The 21,115-nt window shown below is 38.7% G+C and overlaps 1 protein-coding gene across 2 annotated transcripts in view; it reads left to right on the forward strand.

Moving 5' to 3' along the window:
- Nucleotides 1-6,180: 6,180 nt before the first annotated feature.
- dlc1 (DLC1 Rho GTPase activating protein) overlaps nt 6,181-21,115 on the forward strand; it is a 391,505-nt gene continuing 376,570 nt past the window's right edge. Inside the window, exons 1-2 of one of the 2 annotated variants that reach the window (XM_067987045.1) lie at nt 6,181-6,254; nt 17,990-19,141. In XM_067987045.1, the coding sequence (XP_067843146.1) occupies nt 18,122-19,141 (1,020 nt within the window). In that variant the 5' untranslated portion in view covers nt 6,181-6,254; nt 17,990-18,121. Of the gene's footprint in view, nt 6,255-6,783; nt 6,882-17,989; nt 19,142-21,115 lie in introns of those variants that run through there. The other variant, XM_067987034.1, reaches the window with a different exon arrangement.

Below are 21,115 nucleotides of genomic sequence, written 5' to 3' on the forward strand. Positions count from 1 at the left end.
TTCAAATGGTACCACCCAGGAGGTGCAGCACTTCCCAAATTATGGTTGTGTTATGGTTGATGAGTCCCACACAAAATCTGAAATTTGGGGGCTCCTATTATCTTTATCTTCCTCCAGATAGCAACAAACTTTTTCCTCAATTTGGAGCAAAGACAAGGGATCTAGGTTACTGCATTGACTCAGTTGCCAGCATCCCCAATAATTTAAGCTGGCTTTTCAGTGCTGCATTGAGGGAGTACTGAATTGTTGGAGGTGCTATCTTTCAGAAAAGATATTAAACCAAGGCCCTGTCTGCCTTTTACAACTGTTCAGATGGATGTTTAAAATCCCATGACACTATTCAAAGAAGGACATTGTGATATCCTGGTGTCATGAGCAGCACTTCTCCCTCAACTAATGCTGCAAAAAACAGCTTAACCAGTCACTCAACTTATTGCTGGTTGTGTGACCTTGATCTGTGTAAAAATGGCTACCATGTTTCCCTACATAACAATAGTCTCTGCACTGCAAATCATCTGATTGTGCGTGCAGGCCTTTAGACATTTCTGGGAAAACTGATGAAATACTATATAACTGCAACTCTTTTTTTTTGTTCCTAGAACAGTTAATAATTACATCCAAATGTTTTTCTTTTCTCATCTTTGCCAGGGCAACCTGTCCACTTTCTATATGATTCATTTTTTTCTCAACCAATGTGTATTATTTGCACTTAACCACATTAAATTCCATTGGTCATGCCAATCCACTTAATTTGTCCACATCTCTTTCAATGCTTGTATACTATTAACTTGGCTACATAGCTTCATGTAATCAGTACATGATAATATTGTGTTAGAATTAGCCTGCTCCATATTATTTACGAATAGTCTAAACAACAGTGGACCCAGAAATAATGCTTGTGGAACTGTACAGGTCACTGCCCTTGAGGTCCTTGTTCTGTTTTTGATTGCTAAGCCAATTTACAATTTAATTAGTTATTTTGCCATTTGTTTCATGTGTTTTCATCTTCAATCAGCCCTTAAATCAGTACTTTAGCAAATAGATTCTAAACACATGGGCTCCGAAATTCCGTAGGGATTCTTCTAATCTCCCGCCATAACTTTAGCGGGAGGTTGCCGGAAACCTCGGAGAAATGGCAGAAACAGTTGAAAACGAGTATTTACACAATTTCTCTGGGGGTTCCTCTCACCTCCTGCTGCAGTTACATTGGGAGATTGGGAGAATCCCTGAGGAATTTCCACACCATGATCTCCAATGCGAAAGCCTTGCTCACTAATTTAGTTACCTCCTCCCCATACCTGAGACATATCTATTAGAATCATGGAATTTTACAACACAGAAGGGGACCTGTCATGCTGTGCTGGCTCTGCGAAAGAAATTTCCACTTAGTCCCATTTTCTTGCCCTTTTAATTTCTTTTTTTTTCAATCTTTATCCACTTCCCTTTTAAAAGCTATTATGAATTTTGCTTCTACCAATGTTTCTATTAGGGTTACATTGAGTCTACAGCACAATCAGGCCATTCGGCCCAACTGGTCCATGCCAGCATTTATGCTCCACACAAGCCTCTTCCCTCCCTACTTCATCTGACCCTATCGCCATACCCTTCTATTCCTTTCTCTCTCATGTGCTTATAGCTTCCCCATAAATGTATCTATGCTATTTGCCTCAACTACTCCTTGTGGTAGCAAGTTCCATATTCTTACCACTCTTTGGTTAAAGAAGTTTCTCCTGAAATCGCTATTGGATTTATTAGTGACTTTCTTATATTTATGATCTCTAGTTTTGGACTCTCCCACAAGTGGAAACATTTTCTCTGCATCTACCCTTTCATTATCTGAAAGACCTCTATCAGGTTAGCCCTCAGTCTTCTCTTTTGTAGAGAAAAGAGCCCCAACCTGATCAGCCTTTCATGACAAGTGTATCCTTTCAGTTCTGATATCATCCTTGTGAATCTTTTTTGCACCTTCTCCAGTGCCTCTACATCCTTTTTATAATATGGAGACTAGAACTGTGCACATTACTCCAAGGGTGACCTAACCAAGGTTCGATACATGTTTAACATAAATTTTATGCTTTTCAATTCTATCCCTCTAGAAATGAACCCCAGTGCTTGGTTTTTCTTTTTATGACCTTATTAACCTGTGTTGCTACATTTAGTGATTTGTCTATCTGCACCCCTAAATCCCTTTGCTCCTCTACTCCATTTAGACTCATATTATCCAAGCAGTATGTGGCTTCCTTATTCTTCGAACCAAAATGCACCACCTCATAATTATCAATATTGAAATTCATTTGCCAATTACATGCCCATTCTGAAAGTTTATTAATGCCTTCTTGCATTTTGACACATTCTTACTTTGTATTAACTTCACCCCCCACCCCCCACCCAAATTTGGCGTCGTCCGCAAATTTTGAAATAGTACTTCCAATTCCCAAGTCCAAATCGTTAATGTAAATTGTGAACAGTGGCCCCAGGACTGATCCCTGTGGAACACCACTTCCCACCTTTTGCCAGACTGAGTAGCTACCCTTCACCCCTACTCTCTGTTTTCTGTTTTGGAGCCAGTTTGCTATCCATTCTGCTACCTGTCCCCTGACTCCACATGCTATGACCTTAGTTATGAGTCTACTATGTGGTACCTCTTCGAAGGCTTTTTGAAAATCCAAATATATTACATCTATTACAGCCTTGTTTACTCTTTCTTTTACTTCTTCAAAGAATTCAATAAGGTTGGTCAAGCATGACTTTCCCTTCTGAAATCTGTGCTGACTATTCTTTATTATATTTTTGTTTTCTATTACATCTTTGAGTAAAGATTCCATTACCATTCCTACCACCGACATTAAGCTAATTGGTCCATAGTTCCCTGGACTTGTTCTATCTCCCTTTTTAAATATAGGAATAACATTAGCTGTCCGCCAATCCTCTGGCACTATTCCCTTTTCTTATGAATTTTTACATTTTATGTAATGGTGCCTCTGTTATCTCTTCCCTAACTTCTTTTAATATGCGTGGATACAATCCATCCAGACCAGATTGATTAGTTTATCAATTATCTCCCCCCTTTCTATCTTAAATGTCTTTATATCTTTATTGATCTCTTCTTCTAATGTCATGCCCACTTTTAGTCTCCCTGGTAAATTCGGAGGCAAAATAACTTCACAGTATTTCTGCCATTTCCTGTGAGTTTATCTTGTGCATCCTTTGGTGCCCTATCTCTATCCTGATTCTTCTTTTTTTATTATTTATGTGTCTGTAGAATACTTGACTTTTTTTTTATATTCCTTGATAACTTAATCTCGTAGTTCCTCTTTCCTTCTTAATTGTTTTTATGACTTCTTTCCTAACCTATTCGTACATGGGTTCATGTCACGCTACACGTTACCCCACCAGCGAACAAATGTTATCTGTTTTTAATATAACGGGTCAGTTGCTGTCTTTTCTATGTTTCTACCTCTCTATCTCTGTTTTTTTTTGTTTGTTGTTTTTTTTGGTGATTTGTATATTCTGTGAGACCTGGCAGGTAACACCTGTCTGTCTGCACACTGATTGCCTTGGCAACGGGCAGTTGAAAAAACTGTCTGTAATCACCAAGCATTGTTCTGTGAATTATAAATGCAATTTCATTTCGAGGATTTCATTTTCACATCGTTCACCTGACGAAGGAGGAAGCCTCCGAAAGCTTGTGAATTTAAAATAAAATTGCTGGACTATAACTTGGTGTTGTAAAATTGTTTACAATTGTCAACCCCAGTCCATCACCGGCATCTCCACATTATTCGTACAGGATATTGCCTGTTCTAACAAACCTCTGCGTAAAAATGATGAATGCAGAGCTGGGGTGCATCTTTGGCATGGTGGGAATTAGACCCGCCACGAAGAGGCGCCTCTTACCCTGGCGATGTTTTGGCTCAGGGTCGTTCGCACGATTATTCAAACCTCCCGCACCTCTGCCAGACAGTCCATCTGGAGGGGGCACGAAGGACTGGCTTTGGAGGCCTCTGCTGCATTGTTTAGATTTCTTTTCCTTATATAAATAACAATAACATTTATTTATTTGGTTATATTCAACTTTCTTTTTGCTAGCTTTCTTTGCTGTCTACAGTAGGGTTCCACTGTCCTTTAATCATTGTTTACACAATCTGTGGCTAACAAATAGAAATTCCCATGTGCACATTTTTAAATATCAGATTAAAGCAATCAAAAAGGCTAATGGATGTTGACCTTTATCTCAAGGGGGCTGGAATAAAAAGGGGAGGAAGTTATGCTTCAGCTGTACAAAGCCTTGGTCAGACCTCATCTGGAGTACTGCATTCAGTTTTGGGCACCTAACCCGAGGAAGAATATATTGGCCTTGGAGGGGGTGCAGCGCAGATTCATTAGAATCTACCCTAGTGATTGCAGACACCTTTCAGAATCAAGCCTCTCATCTCCTTCAGATACTGTAAAGAATTCTTTGATTATTTAAGAATGTTGAGATTAGTAGAGATACATTACATAAGTGTGATATCCCATTGGGATCCTGGAGTGCATAAATACTCGATTCATTAGGAAGCTGTCATGTTTCTGCACCTACCCTTACTGTGTGTTGTAGGATTGAGGTCTGAAGGCTGTTCTAGATTGGGGGAGGAAGAAATCAGTCCTGATGCAAGGTTACTATGGGCCATGGAACCAGAATTTGCTGCACCAGGAAATCAAACACAGCAGGAATGGAAAAAGAGACTTTGTTTTTTGTTGGGGGGGGTGGGGGGTGGCTGGCTGGAGGGAGGCTGATTGGGACCAGAGATTACTCTTTTGAGAATCTTTTCAAGAAGTTGAAATTGTTTGCATGGGTGACTATTGAGTGTCTGAGGGTATTTTTGTGAAACTCATGATACTACGTTCAATATTTGGTTTTCAAGCAGCTTTGTGAAAAAGTGGTTATGAAGGTAAAAGAGAAACTTTTTAAAACTAACTTAATTTGTGCATTCTTTTCAAATGTTCTCATTACCTGGGCCAATTTTATAGCAGATCTGGCTTTAACTGAGAGATAGCTTTGGCTTTTCTTATGTCCAGAAGTCACTTACGTCTTCTGTAAATGCTGGGCCATCTGTGCTATGTTATGTTTGGCCTTCCTCCCACCCGCTATGAGATGCTTTGCAGTTGCAAAGTTCAATTGCTGTTAGAAAAAAATCCTCAACAATTGGTTCTGATGTTAAAATGACACAGTACATTGTTTATTTTAAAATGACAACTTAAAAGAACGATATCTTAAAATGCACCTTATCGTCATCATCAGTGAATTCCATAATCTACATTTTGAATATTGCTTTTTATATAATGCCCCACTTATTGATTAAAGTATATTATGATTGATATCATTGCTACAAATTGACATTTTAAAAATTATTGAGGGAATTAAACAAGGATAAATTGAGTCCAGGTTTGTTTAAAGTATTAATGCTTTGTTCAGTCGTCTTTCATCCCTTACACACTTGTGTGCTCTCTCTCTCCTCACAAGTTTATCTAAATCTTATAGACTATAGCATTTTAGCCAGAACAAGTTACGGTTTTAAGCACCATGCAATTTTACAACACCTGTGACAATTCTATTGATTTCTGAGCTACACATCTTCCATGTGAGTGATAATGACATTTATGAATTAAAAACAGCACCATGTATTACGTGGTGCTGTGTTTAATTCCAAAACGTCATTATATGGTATGTAAAGGAAATGAAAGCCATGACCACAGTAAGAAAAAAAAAGAACAGTGCACATGTAAACCTAATGGATTATTTTAAGAAGTGTATGTTGTGTCCTTTTATATGATATGTAATGCTGGAGTGCTTATTTAGTCACACACTGCTACTGAACTGCATGCTAATTAGAGTTTTAAAAAAAACTGCGATGTGCAATAGCTTGGTTCTGGCTTTTACAAAGGTGCTTGTCTGCTTTTAATCAAGACCAAATGGTGAACTTAGTTCCCAGCCTGAAAGTCGCTCAGAGAAACAGAGAGGAAGTTGTTCAAGGGAGGAAAAAAAATGGGGAAAAAAGATAAACAGATGATGGTTTAAGAAAGTCTTTTCATAAATGTGGATACATAAGCTGTGGGCAGTCCTAGTGATCCAATTCAGGCACTCTGTCAAACTGGAAAGCTCTGTTGCTGCGTGTTTTATGTCAGCACAATTCTAATATGCTCAAGATGGAGTTTGCCCTTGTGAATTTACATTGTTGGTGGTTATCTGTTGCTCTGGAGGATTCTCAGGAAAGGTAATAATGCATGTTATCCACTTTGAAACTGTGATACTTAATCTGTTATTAAATAATTACCACAATTCCTATGATAAGAAAGTCAGTTCTTATTTTTAAGCAAACCTTTTGAGACTGAAACAGATTTTATACCTTATCCATTCTTTATATTTATAACTGGTTAAAGTAAAATGAAACTGAATCTAATAGTTAGACACGATGATTTGAATCACTATACATTCTGCCCTTACGGTATCTTCCCCTTTTGCATTTTTTTTACTTTCTTTCGTCTTTTTTTCTCATGCACTCACTCACTCACTCACACATGTATATACTACTTGGAGGCAGGAAATAGTTTCCAGCCAGTCTGGGCCTGGTCATTGGGCCCCTTCACAAAACATTAGTTTCGTCTGAATTTTGGAGACAGGAGACGCTAGAAATAACTTGACAGGATTCGGTTCAGTTTAGTCTCATTCGTGCTGCAGTATGTGTGCTCTCAGTATCACACGCTAAACGAAACTGCTTGGAGTAGGTCATTGATCTCAGTAAGGCAAACAAGAGAAAACCGTTAAAACTTCTGCACCAGGATTACGATCAGATTGTGGAATATAATGATGTCAGTCATTTCTGTGGATGTGTGTAATGTAGGTAAGATCTCATTTGAAATTCTGTTTTACAGTAGTTCTCGGAGTTCAAGCCTGTTACAGCCCAAGATATTAAAGAGGTCGATGGTGAAATATATTTTACTGAATGGGTTGGCATTATGAAATACTGTACAGTAAACAAAATTATATGGGAAATGTCACTTATTAAAACTAATCATAGAAACATTAGCAGGCGGAGCAACACAGTTAGATGTTCAAATTACATCTGCAACCCGTTCAAAATCTGTAAGGAACTTCTGTTTACAATTCTAAATGCCATCAATCTACCACATAAATAAATGTAGCCTCGTGGCATATTTCTCTGTACAAATAGACATAATTTAGTGTTTAAAGATGGATACAAATGGAATGTGCTCTCTGTTATTGGTGGCTTACAGACAATAAGGTGCCCGCACCTGAACATAAAACCTATGGACAATACCAGATTTGCTCTGTTTTCGTACTTTTGATGTACGTTTGAAGTTGATTGGTTTAGTAGCGTATATAAAAATATTTAGTTGCTCTATGGTTCTCCTGTTTTGCAAGCTGCTGACATTTGGTAAAGTACATTATTTCACAACGGGTGCTTTGAGCATGTTATATCATTTTTTTTAACTGCAGTTCAGCTGTAACAAATCAGTTTTGTATCTGTATTTATGTATCTCACTGAATCTAATGGATTATCTGAGAATGAGTGCTTCATCTCTCTGCCATATCAACCAGGTCATTCAGGAAGTAGGAAGAATGCAATTTATTGTCTTTTTAAGACTGATGATCTTAAGATTGATACTTTTACTGATATTGAAATCTGTGATTAGCATTTTTGAGATATTTAGATGAAGGAGCATGACCTTTGGGAGGTAAAGTGTTTCGTAACTTTATTATTTATTGTCATTCTTTGCCTCGGCGTGTGTTCACGTGTTTGTATTCCTAAGCCAGATTCTCAGGGGACAAGTTATGTTGTCAATTTTAATTAAAACAAATGCATTGGCTCCACCAATAACTCAACTGATAAATGTGTTGCCCAATGCAGAATAAAATCCACGTTCCCCATCTCAATCCCTGCTCACTGCTCATGTCAGCTGGGGTAATGGTGGAGACTCTACAAGTGCCCCAGCGCCCTTGGGCCAGGAAGTGGACAATTTAGCTGGATTCCCATTCCAGATTGCTATCCACTAAATCCTGCTGGAATGTGCACATGTGTAGACATCAAGTGAAGGCAGGATCAGTTTGGCAGTTTTGGAATGTGGTCTCACATCTCTAGGAACTGGATTAAGGCCTCAATTCATGTATGTATATAACAATACAACAGTATTTGGAAGATACCCTCAATTGCCAAATAGCCGGCGGCATTCATTGTATAGACTGACATAGGAAAAGTTACTGCAGGATAGCTAGCATCATGGAATCATATCTCCATAGGAATCAGTGGCTTCAGGAGAAAAAAATAGAAAATTGGAGGGAAAAAAACAAATCTATTAACACTAAAGAGAAAGATCATTCAGTACTTGGAAAGAGAGTTTGAAATGGCCCAAGTTGAGCCAGTTCAGGTCCGTTGACTGCATATTTGAATATGGACCACTTTGGACCTGTCTTTTTTTAAAAAAATAGACTTGTCCATGTACAAGAGGACAGATGTCTTTCTATGTATGCATGGCAATATTTCAAAAATCCTGCTGAGGATCCTGTCTGTGACTGGAACTTCAGTAACAAAGAATCTTTTTTTTTAACTGCCTTGTGGTGACGATGCAGCCATTCATTTCTGATCATCTAGTGGGCAATCAAGTAAGTAGGCTTTAGGCTGGTATTTCTACTGTCTGATATGACATGCTGGTTGTTACCCAAGAGTACTTACACAAAAATATAATTTTATAGAGCAGTTTCACTTATGTTAAGGAGCATGGGTAATGTTTGTCACCATTTTGAGCTGACTACCCTGATTGCAAAATTTGAACATCAGATTAGGATTTGGCTTCAGAGATTCCATAAAAGTTTTAAACCCTTCCAAGAAACCAAATTTCTAAATTCTCATCCCCAAGCCTTGTTTAATATTCATCCTGCCGTGTGCTGATTTGAACTCTGAAATAAAAATTGAAGGACATTTAGTAACATAGCATTGATAAAATACAGTTATAGTACCATTAACATGTGTTTTAGAAGAATTAATTAATTTATACCTCGTTATCAAAAGAATATATTAATGTAATCACACCTTAAATTATTAATGGCAAATGTTATTAAAGTCTGACATGTACTAGAACAACAATTCAATTTCTAATAGACATATTTAAATCCTGATCCATTTCATTGTCTCATTTCGATGATTCTCTGTGCTGCTATTGGACTATTCCTCTGATGATATCATAGATTGAAATTTGGATTAACTGTTAAAAGTCATGACATCAACCAGTGGAACAGTTCACAAAATAAGAACAGAACAATTTAATTCAAGGCATAAATTGGGGATTTTGAACTTTTAAACATTGCTTTATTAAGTGACCCATTAGTTCTTGGCATTTTTTTAGGATGCTATTAGTTTAGGATTTGATTTATGAGCAGACTACGGCAAGAAATCAGCTTTTGATATAGTAAGACTTGCATTTATATAGTGCCTTATCACACATGAATTACTCCTCGAGTGCAGTGACTTATTATTTAGGCAAATGTTGCAATCATTCTCCACCAGCAACATTTTACACAAAGCCGAGAGATGAATAACCAGTTAATCTATTTCTTTTTGGTACAACTAGTTGAAAGAGGAATGTTGGCCAGGACATCCGGAACTCCCTGCTTTTCTTTGACTATTGCCATGGGATCTTTAATGTCCACCTGAATCATGAACCATAGACTTTGGCTAAATGTCTCATCCGAATATAGCATCTCCTATAATGCAGCATTCCCTTAGCACTGCATTGGCGTGCCAGCCTGGATCGTGAGCTGAAGTGCTGGTATGGCACTTGAACCCACGACCCTTTGGCATATTTTTGGAATCCTTGCTGCTGATGCTTGACTGTTTAGTATCACACATAACTCTGAGCGCTGGAGGATTCTTCCATGTATTTCTGTAAAGTTTCTTTTAAAAATTTGGAATCACAAATTTTACATGATCATTTAAGATGTTATAACAAGAGAAATGTGTGCATTTCAAAAGCTGCAAAGTATTTTCAGAGCTGAGAGAGTTAAGTACCAGGCAATGCTTCCAGGCCTGGAACTTTGCTCATACATACACTGATCAAACGTTTGATGTCTGTTAAAGGCAAAGTGATAACATATGTGCAAGTACACCCGCAAAAAAACCATGTAGAGTAAATGTTAAGTAATTTGGATGTATTAGAATCCCACATCTGTGAATGCATTATGGCTTCTGTTTTACAGCAGATAATGGCGCATGGCTACACCTCTGTCTTCCTTTCAAGCTGCTGGCTGTCAGACCTCCCGTCTCTACCCTGCTGTATGAAGCCTGCAATCCAGTGGTCAATCACAGCTCTAAAAAGGCATATCATTCCACTATCTGTTAATCTTATTTAACTGTGGGCTACTAGTCTCATGAAGAATAAGTGGTGACAGCCCTTATGTAGAGGTTAGTGGATAGAAGAAGTAACTGTTCTCCACAGCCTTAATTCCTTATTAGAGAGAGTCTATTTTGTTTTCTTCCCATGTCCCTCCTGTCTTGAAGGCACTGACTCTTGCTGGGATATGATTTCACACAAATGCCAGTGGCACTCTAATACCTTACCTGAGCAGCCATGCTTCATGTGTGAACCCTGAGAGTGAGTGACAACAGTTTAATTTGACTGTGGAGGACTCCACAGCTGAGCACGATGCTGGCCTCATCTGATAGTCATACGTGTGCCCTTGGACAAAGGTCAGCAGGAGTGGAAACTCTACCCAATTTTTTTTTTGGTTTCCTTAGCCAAGAGTCAATTTTGGCATTTCGACTGCTCCCCTGGCAGAGATTAGCTAACTCAGCACAAACCAGAGATCTTTAAGCCTTCAAGATATAACAGAAAATGATTTGCCAAACAATTTTTCATGAACGCAATGACCCTTCAAATATGTACTTGTGTTGGAGCTTTCCAGAGAATCAACTGCAATATTTGTAAATGTTATGACAATGCAACTTCATTCTTAGATACCAAGGTCACCATTGTTTGCATTATATTGGGGTGGAGTGGCCGAGGATAGCACAGAAAACTGAGGAGCCATTACTTCCGCCTTCCCACTCCTAGTGTAATTTTCAACAAAAGAAGAAAAACATTGACCTCTTTATAGGTAAAAAGTGGCTTCTGGCTTGTGAAATTTTTTTCAAGAGACAATGGTTCTGAAATTCCACAGTGGGACGCTAGCAGATAAATATTTAATGCATACGTGCCTCTCCTCTGCCAAAAGAATACTCCCAGACATTCCTTCATCCAACCCATTTCCAAAATGCTGAATTATAATTTGCACAGGCCCTTTTGCGAAACACATTTAGGGTTTTGTGCAGATGTTGACGACAAAAAGAAAAATTACAATTTGATTCATAAGTCAACTTGCTTTAGTCAGAACTACATGACACAATCTTGAAAAAACTATATGCTCAAATGAAAGTTACCGAAGCTATGCAGTTTGCAGTCCAGATCCTTTTTTAAAAAATGTGGTAAATCCTTTAGTTACACTTACAAAAGTATTTTTGAGAGCATATATTGTGTTCTGAAACCTCATGCCCTTGGTTTTCCCTATTTTCCCAACTTACAGGTTTCCTTTTATCTCCCTCCACCTTTTGGCCTCATTCGATTATATGTCCAAGAGGGCAGGGAAGTGGCCTCAGTCCTGTATCAACATTGTTCTTGGCTGACTGCCAATGGAGACTCTCCATTTGATTTTCCCTCTGCCACGTGGGGAGATGGCTGTTCTTTCCTTGGTATTACTGCTCAGTGGCACAGCTGAGAATGGGACTGCAACAAAATGGAAGATTGAACTTCTGCTTCCTGGTGCCATCTATGCATAGTAATTTGTTTTAAAAAGAAACTCTTGTATCAGCTGATGCCTGACACTGTCTGGACTACTGTTTTAAAATTACGTCTTCAAACACTACACTATTCCATTTACTGAATAAGAGTACACTATATTTTTTATTAAACTATAATTCATCCATCTTAAAACTGGTTCTTATTGGAAGATGTCAAGAGTAAGCATTCCAGTGGTTTCTTCATTTAAAAGAGCCATAGTTAAGTTCAACTTATGGCATTCAGCTTCTTTAATAATAACAAAATACATTACCCAGTATGTTGCTATATATAGATTTACTTATCTGGTTGAGTATCTCTCTGTTTTACTTTTATGCAGTTTTTTTTAATAGAACCAACTTCAGTCACTTAATATTTCCACACATCTTTTGTTCCCTATGTAATGTATATTTTATGTTTTGGGAGGTTACAAACTCTTGAGGTAAGAAAAACATCTCATTTACAAAATCAATTGTGAAAAGATGTTTGTTAGAAAATCACCTTGCCAAAGAAATGCTTTAACTAGATCTGCAAAATTAAATTTAAGAAATTTTATGAGGCAAGTATTCGAAAGACCGTGGACCAAGTGAAATCAATTCTTTAGAGAACCAGAATGCCAAATTAATAAAAGCCCTCATAAATCATTGCAATCAATATGGCACTCCTTTTTGTGAAAAAGGTCATAATGCAAATTGTGTTGGCTGGGTGAACAAAAGCCTGCATAATCCTTATGGAATTCATACATTCGTGATCTGTGATTTGTATGCCTTTGGCAACTTTTTTTCCAGTGTTTCAAGTCCCACAGGATTGGTTGCATTTCTCATACATCCCATCATTTTGAAATACCAATCACATGAATAGGAAGCAGGAAACAGAGTAAGAGTCAATATAATGCTGGTCAAGTTGGGTTGAATTCTGTTCCATTGTGAATGTCTGTTTAGATTAATATTTTATACTTTTTCCATTCTCTCTTCAGATGATAAACTTTTAACAGCATTCTGGTATGCACAGCCTGTAACCACGCATACCAGCCAGGGAACTAGCTTGTAAGGAAGTGCTGGCATGTACTGAACTCTCTCAAGAATGTTTATTCATGTTAAATGTCTCTGATTATGTTAAATATGTTCCTGCATGAACTTCTCCTTGTACTCAACGCACAATCTCTAAAGATATTCTTGCATCTGTTTACCACACTTACTTCTACTTTGTGTTGTAAACACAGACCCCCAGGTGTCTCCAGATGTTCCTATAGAATTTAATTTTAAGGACCTATACGTTTGCCCATACTAAATCTATCAACGATAGCTATAGTTTTTTCTGTAGTTCAAATATTGCCCATTTAAACAGTATTTGACAGTGAATACACACAGCAATCTCTTCATGTACTTCTCGTTAATACAATGGTACGATAATGTAGTGGTTATGGTACTGGACTACCAACCCAGAGTTTGAGTTCATTCCCACCAGGACAAGTTGTGAAATTGAATTCAATAAATCTGATAATCTGTGGAAATATTACCATGAAATCTTCTGGATTGTCATAAAATCCCAACTGGTTCACTAATGCCCTTCAAGGAATTGAACCTGCCACAGCTACCCAGTCTGACCTACATGGTTGACTCTTATTGCCCTCTGAAATCACCTAGCAAGCCACTAAGTTGTCAAATAATCGCTAAAAAGAACTACAATGGAGTGCCATCACCACAAGGACTGCAGCAGTTCAAAAAGAAGGCTCACCGTCACTTTGTCAGGACAACTAGGGATGGGAAATAAATGCAGCTTTGTCAGTATCACCCTCATCCCAAGAACAAATAAAAACAACGATACTGCAAACTAGGGGACTGGGCGGTGCATTGAGTTAGCACACTGTCCTTTCCCCTCTGCGACCTGAGTTTGAATCAAGCTGGTGAATTGAAAGTCTCCTCTCTTTGCCGACAATGGGTTTTTCATCCAGATTCCTAGTGGCTGAGTTCATATTACAAAACTCCTCATAATCTGGCACAAATTGGGACAAACATGTAAATTTCAATGGAAAACTGGTGTGGGAAATAGAAAATTCACACTAGATAGCAGTGTTTGCTCTTCTAGGGGGAATCACAAGATGATAATTATCGATGAAGAAAGCAGTTTGGCCCAACTTAATTCATTTGTTCACAGAGATCCTAGAGTTTCCCCCATTTCAGCATCCAACTGTTTCCTAAAATATTCCTTTGTTTTTGGCTTTATTATTCTCCATGGAAACCTATTCCATGCGTTGATCGTTCTTTTTGTAAAGAATTACCTCTAGTCAGTCCTTAAGTTACCTTTTACTAGCCCGAATCTGTGACCCTTCCTCTTCTCCCCAATTAATTTAAATTAATACTATGGATTTGCCTTTTCTATTCCCATAATTACCTTACGTACCCCTATAAGATCACTGCTCAAATGCCTCCTTTCCAGACTGAAAAGTCCAAGCCTCTCCAGTCTGTTCTTATAACTCAGACCCCGGCACTAGGGAGCAGCTTCGTGACTCTTCTCTGCACTGCCTCCATTACTTGCATGTCTCCCTTGTTTCTCGGAGACCGGGGCTGGACACAGCACTCACGGTGTGGTCTGGCCAGAGCACTGTACAGTTTGAGCAAGGCTTCCTCTGACTTGTATTTTACTCTTCTGGCTGCGTAGTTCAACATTCTATTGGCTTTGTTGACTCCTGTTCTGCATCGGCTCAACATATTTAGTGTTGAGTCTACTAGGTCTCTTACAGGTTTATCCTCAACACCATTCGTGGAGCATTTTTTCCTTCCTACGTGTAATGCTTTACACTTGTCTGCATTAAATTCCATCTGCCATTGTCTGATCCGTTCACATATTTTGTCCAACTCATTCTATAATTTCTAAGCTGCCCCTTCTGAGTCTACTGCCTTCTCCTAGTTTGGTCAAATTTGCAAATGATACCAATGTGTATTCAATGTCCAAGTCATTGATGTAAATTAGAAATAGTAGTGGTCCCAACACTGAGCCCTGGGGCACACAGTGCTTCAATACCACTTAACATAATTCCTGTAACAAGTGTTTGTTGTTTTTTACCTTTCAGCCAATTTCTTATCCATTCCTACGGTAATCCTGAATTCCTAGAACTTTGAGCTTAACTAAGTTTTCACTGTAGAATTTCATCAAATGTCTTTTAGAAGTCAAGGTATGCCATGTTATAGGGCTTTCCACAGTCACGTGGGCTGTCACTTCCTTAAAGAAATTGGGGAGGGGGTTGGTCAGGCAGGATCTCCCCCTTCTGTGTGTTGTTAAGATACAGCAACTTGCATTTATATAAAGCCTTTTTAATGTGGTAAAACGTCCCAAGACACTTCACCGGAGCATTACCAGATAAAATTTGACAAACAAAATACTGGTCACCATATTCAATATTATGAAAAAAGTCTCCAAGAGATATTCAAATTGTGCATCTATAGGATAGAAAATAATGTTGTTAATCATCTGATTCTATGTGTAAAGACGCTGCCTTCTTGTACCACTGTATGACTTTATTTTTCAGTCTATGTTCAGCTGAGTGCTGAAGTTAGTTGAGTAGCTGTTGTTGGTATTTGATGCCATTTTGGGTGATGACACTGTCTAAAACTAAACCCAGAGAACACTGATGGCCGCAGTCATCCCAAACATGGGATTTAAAAATAAAACAGGAAATGCAACCTTACTTAAAAACTTACTTTTAGATCTAAGAAACTACCAGATACTAGCTGAGATTTGCATATGATTTTTGTGATTCTTCCTTAAAACATTCCTTCAGATGTGTAGCATTAAAATTATATTTATGACAATGATCAATAATTGGGATTTAGCACATGATCGGTTGCTGAGTAGTTTAATTGTGCACTCACTCAAAACACGGAGAAGGGAATCATTCAAGAAGCATGTTTGCAGTTGCTAATCTGATACTTTGGCCCTAATATTTATGGGGAGGTGGGGAGGGAGCAGGAAACCTGGAAATACAGGAAAGGCAGAGGTCCTGCCAAATTTAACGGCAGGACCTCATTAGAATTTTTTTTCTCAGTTACCCGCCGCAGCTGGGCAGATTGAGAAATTGTCCAGCTGCCGGGCAGGAAGGCCTGGGGTAAAAGGCCACAGCTGGGGACTGGAGAGGAGGGAGGGAGACATCATATTGTTGGGGGGGAGGGGGGGGAAGAGATTGGATGGCGGGGGATTGGCCAAACATGGGAGGGGAGACATCGGATCGCGGGGTGTCTGTGGATTGCATGGGGGAAGAGATTGTGGGGAGTTGGCCAATCATGGAGGGAAGAGATCGAGGGGGGTTGATGGGGGAGAAGACATCAGATTGCATGGGGGAAGAGATCGTGGTGGGTTGGCCAATTACGGAGAGAAGAGATCGGGGGTTGGGGGTGATGGGGGAGAAGACATCGGATCATGGGGTGTGTGCAGATTGCATGGGGGGGAGATTGTGGGGGGTTGGCCAATTACGGAGGGAAGAGATCGGGTGGGGTGTGGTGGGGGAGAGGACATCGGATTAGGGGGTCTGGAGATTGCTGGGGGTTGGGGCGGCCAATTAGGGGAGGGGGAGGGTCTCTGGAGATCACAGCAAGTTTGCTTGGGGTCCGGGGGAAGCACTCCTGCTCCTCCTGCCCTTCAAACAGTGCTGAAAAATCATTTTCCTGCTGGATCCGGCAGTTCTCACCTCCCTTCAGCTATCCGGTTTCCCTAGCCCCGGGAAACACGGCCCGTAGCCGGTAAATCCAAATGGCTGCTAAAATCTGAGGCCCACAGCCTTATTTAATTATAATTACCGACCCGCCTCTCTAGAGTGGGTTACTTGCCCGACCCCCAACCTGCCCCAGTTAAACCAGAAGTAGATGCGTTCGTGGCAGGTTGCAGCCACTGTCCTGCCTGTCCTGGGGGCTAAAATTCGCCCCCATGAATCAAAGCATGGCAACAACAGCAATCGCTAGTGATAATCACAGTTATTTTCACAGGTACTTCCAAAATTCCCCAAACATTTGGTCTGGAATTCTGAAAAGAGCATATTATAGAATAATGGGTTTACCACCAGAGACTGTCATTGCAGCTCTACTGTTCTTCACATTTATTAACATTGTTTATCTCTCTGTTTAATAACAATCACAAGCACAAAGTTAGTTGAATAGTCATGTTCTCAATGAATGTGACTGTGAATCATCAAAATCATGTTATCTTTCATGGAAGGTAGCAGGATATGGACCATGGGATATTATGGTTATCTGTTTACTATGACTTTAAGAAATAGATATTAAACTGTACTTGGAGTTTACCATGAAGAATTAATATTGGCAACAATATTACTTATCTAGCTATGACACCAGCTTAACAATACTAAACTAACAACATGATTTCACATTTTATCATTTTTGTTTCTCAATGAAAATAATTGAGTAAGTCTATATAAAAAAAATGCACATACAATGTGTAAACTTCCCTCCCCTCCCCCCTCCAAACAAATCTCCACAGGTAAATGTCTCTTGAAGGAACTACCAAGTCAGTAGCTTTTGCATATCCTTTACACATTTCTAATAGAATTGCAGAACACGTGTTTTGGGAATTCTGAAAGTAACACAGGTGAAGAAAAACATGGTTACTATTTGTTTTATAGATTGCAATGGAGAATTATTTACCAATTCACTGTTCTTGTACTACTTGTGCAATTTATTTATATCAGCAATTATAATGGAATTAGACATCTATGTATGTTTCACAATATATTAATAATACTATTAATGTAACATGAAGTACCCCAGTCATTTTCCTTACATGTAGTATTTAAATGTGAACATTATGTTGATTTTGCAACTCACAACATAACAATTTGCAACTCTTTTTTCAGACATGTTCATGAATACTGCTGTTCATATGACCACATAAAGCTCTTTCAGTGATTCCTTTCAAAATAATTTTTGTTTCATACTTTTTAATACTTAAATGTCAGCACGCGTTCCAGTGAACAAAGTCTTGACATTCATACAGAAGTTTTTTAAAAAGGCAATATTTATCATGTTGCTATGATGTAAAAGATCTTGGCACAGAATTTTATCTGTAAATGCATTTTTGTCAAACCTCTGAAACTGTTCTTTTCTTTGCAATACAGATTCTGTTAACATGGCTTTGAGAAACAGAAACTGCCGAGTGCCCTTTATCATGGAGAAAGTCAATGGGTCTCCGTGATTCTTTTCTCCCTCTGATGTACGCGTGGAAAAATCTGTAACTCAATTGTGATGACATGTCTTTAGCTAATAAGAAAAGAAGCTGGGAAGACCATGTGACCAATTGGCCAGGCTTTTCATTTGATTCTGTTGATTCTGGTGCAGTCTGTTGTCATGGACTTGTGGCTGATAATCTAAAACCAAGTATGGAAAGCAATGAAATAGCAAAATCAGACAAGAAGGAAAGATTTTCCAGTATTTCTTTACCAGAATGTTGCCATAATTCTGATCTGTTTGGCCTTCAAGCAAAGCAGCTGTGTGACCACAGAAGAGAAGTGGATGAAAATGATAATCATGAAAGTGAGGAGTACATTCTACCATTAGAAGCAAGCACAGAGACCCTAGTCCATGTATCTGATGAAAACTCAGATCTCAGTTATGAGGATGATTATTTTGCAGGAGAAGGGCAGACCTCAGGGAATGAACAAGCTCCATTTGAGATATCATCATTAGAAGAGATCAAGCAAGTGACCAAGAATATATCTGAGAACTTTGGAATCGATAATGACCCCGATTATGATTCAGTTCCTGAGGAAGAGACAAAGGGTGATGTGAAAACAAGTGTGTCTGAACACCTGGAATCTTCTGAGGTAATAGATCTGAGGGATTTACCAAAGAAAGACCTGGATAAGAGTTTGGATGTAATTATTCCAACAGAGGAGCTTCTCCACACTGCAGTTATTGCACAGCAGCGTAGAAAACATGAAATGCCAAGAGATGAACATGATGAGGAGGTTACTAAGGATATGGCTGAATTATCTGTTAGTTCATGTCTTGTCACTAATAGTGATGCACAAGTGACATCAGAGGTTACCCCTGTGAATTGTATAATTGCGTCTCAGAGGTGCTCAAGGGAGAGTTTGGATAAACCCTTTCTGGAGGAAATCAGTCCAGATGCAGGACAAGCTGAGAATGATTCCGATACCAGAAATAATACTACAAATGTTTCAAAGCAAAATCCCCAAATATTAAACTTACAGGAAAGTACAAATAATTATAATCCTGCGGATTGCACCATCAAACTCCGAAAGAGAAAGGTAAGAAAATATTCTTTTAATTTACACTACTATATTTGATTTATTAAATGCAGGCGTTCTTTAATTGTGTTAAATCAATTATTTTTTTAGATCCTTATTTTAACTATCTTTGCTGCCTTATCTGTAGTATATTAGAAGTAAAAGGGTAGTCAAGGGTAATGTGGGCACTTTAAAAACAGATGTGGGTAATATTGCAAATGAAAATAAGGAAATGGTAGACTTGTTGAATAATTACTTTTGTGTCAGTCTTCACAGTAATATGCCTGACATTCTAGGGAGACTAATAATGAATCAAGGACTGGAATGCACTAAAGTTAAAGTAAGCAAGTAAACAGTATTAGAAAAAATAATGGCACTAAAGACCGACAAATCTCCAGGACCTGATGGTTTCCACCCCAGAGTTTTAAAGGAAGTGGATGAGAAAATTGCAGATGCTTTAGCCATAATCTTTCAAAGCTCTCTCGATTCAGGAATTGTCCCTTTAGATTGGAAAATTGCAAATGTAACTTCATTATTTAAGAAAGGTGAGAGAGAAAGAATCCAGGAAGTTATAGATCTGTTAGTCTAACATCTGTTGTGTGGAAGTTATTGGAATCTATAATTAAGTACATTGTGACTGAGCAATTAGAGAAATTTGAGCTGATTAGAGGGAGCCAACATGGATTTGTAAAGGGCAGGTCATGTCTAACGAACCTAATTGAATTTTTTGAGGAAGTAACTAAAGTAGTAGACAGAGGAATGTCTATGGATGCAGTTTATATGGACTTTCAGAAGGCATTTGATAAGGTTCCACATAAGAGACTGTTAGCTAAAATTAATGCTCATGGAATTGAAGGCAAATTATTGACCCAGTTAGGAGATTGGTTAGGCAGTAGAAGACAGAGAGTAGGGATAATGGGTATGTACTCGAATTGGAAGGAAGTGACTAGTGGTGTCCTACAAACGTCTGTACTGGGACCTCAACTATTCATTATATTTATTAATGACTTAGATAACATAATAGAGAGCCATATATCCAAGTTTGCCAATGACACAAAGATTGGTGGCATGGTAAGTCGTGTAGATGGGAGCATAAAATTACAAAGCGACATTGATAGATTAAGTGAGTGGGCAAAATTGTGGCAGATGGATTTCAACGCAGGTAAGCGTGAGGTCATCCGTTTTGGAGCAAAAAAAGGATAGATCCGAGTATGTTTTAAATAGTGAAAAGCTAGGAACAGTGGAGGTCCAAAGAGATTTAGGGGTCCAAATACACAAATCACTAAAATGTAGTAGTCAGGTAAAAAAAAAATCGAATAGGCAATGGAATGTTATCTTTTATAACTAGAGGCACTAGAATATAAAGGGGAGGAAATTTTGCTACAGCTATACAAAGTCCTGATTAAAGCACATCTGGAATACTTTGTACAGTTCTGGGCACCCCGCCTTTCTATGGTGGGGTGCCCAGAACTGTGCAAAGTATTTCAGGTGTGGAAGGAGTGCAGTGCAGATTCAATAGAATGTTATCAGGTCTCCGAGGGTTAGATTGAGAAGAGATTACATAAATTAGGCTTGTATTCCTTGGAATATAAAAGGTATAGGCATGATTTGATTGAGATTTTTAGGATTTTGAAAGGAACTGATAGGGTAGATCGAGATAAACATTTTCTGCTGGTGGGGGAGTCTAGAACAAGGGGACATAGTATCATAGAATGGTTACAGCATAGAAGAAGGCCATTCGGCCCATGCCAGTTCTTTGCAAGAGCAATCCAGTTAGTCCCATTCCCCCGCTCTTTTCCCCGTAGCCCTGCAAATTTTTCCATTCAAGTATTTATCCAATTCCTTTTTGAAAGCTACAATTGAATCTGCCTCCTCCACCCTTTTCAGGCAGCGCATTCCAGATCATAATTACTCGCTGCGTAAAAAGTTTTTTCCTCATGTCACCTTTGGTTCTTTTGCCAATCACCTCAAATCTGTGTCCTCTGATTCTTGACC

The sequence above is a fragment of the Heptranchias perlo genome, chromosome 1 (genome assembly GCF_035084215.1).
Source record: "Heptranchias perlo isolate sHepPer1 chromosome 1, sHepPer1.hap1, whole genome shotgun sequence".
Classification (NCBI taxonomy): domain Eukaryota; kingdom Metazoa; phylum Chordata; class Chondrichthyes; order Hexanchiformes; family Hexanchidae; genus Heptranchias; species Heptranchias perlo.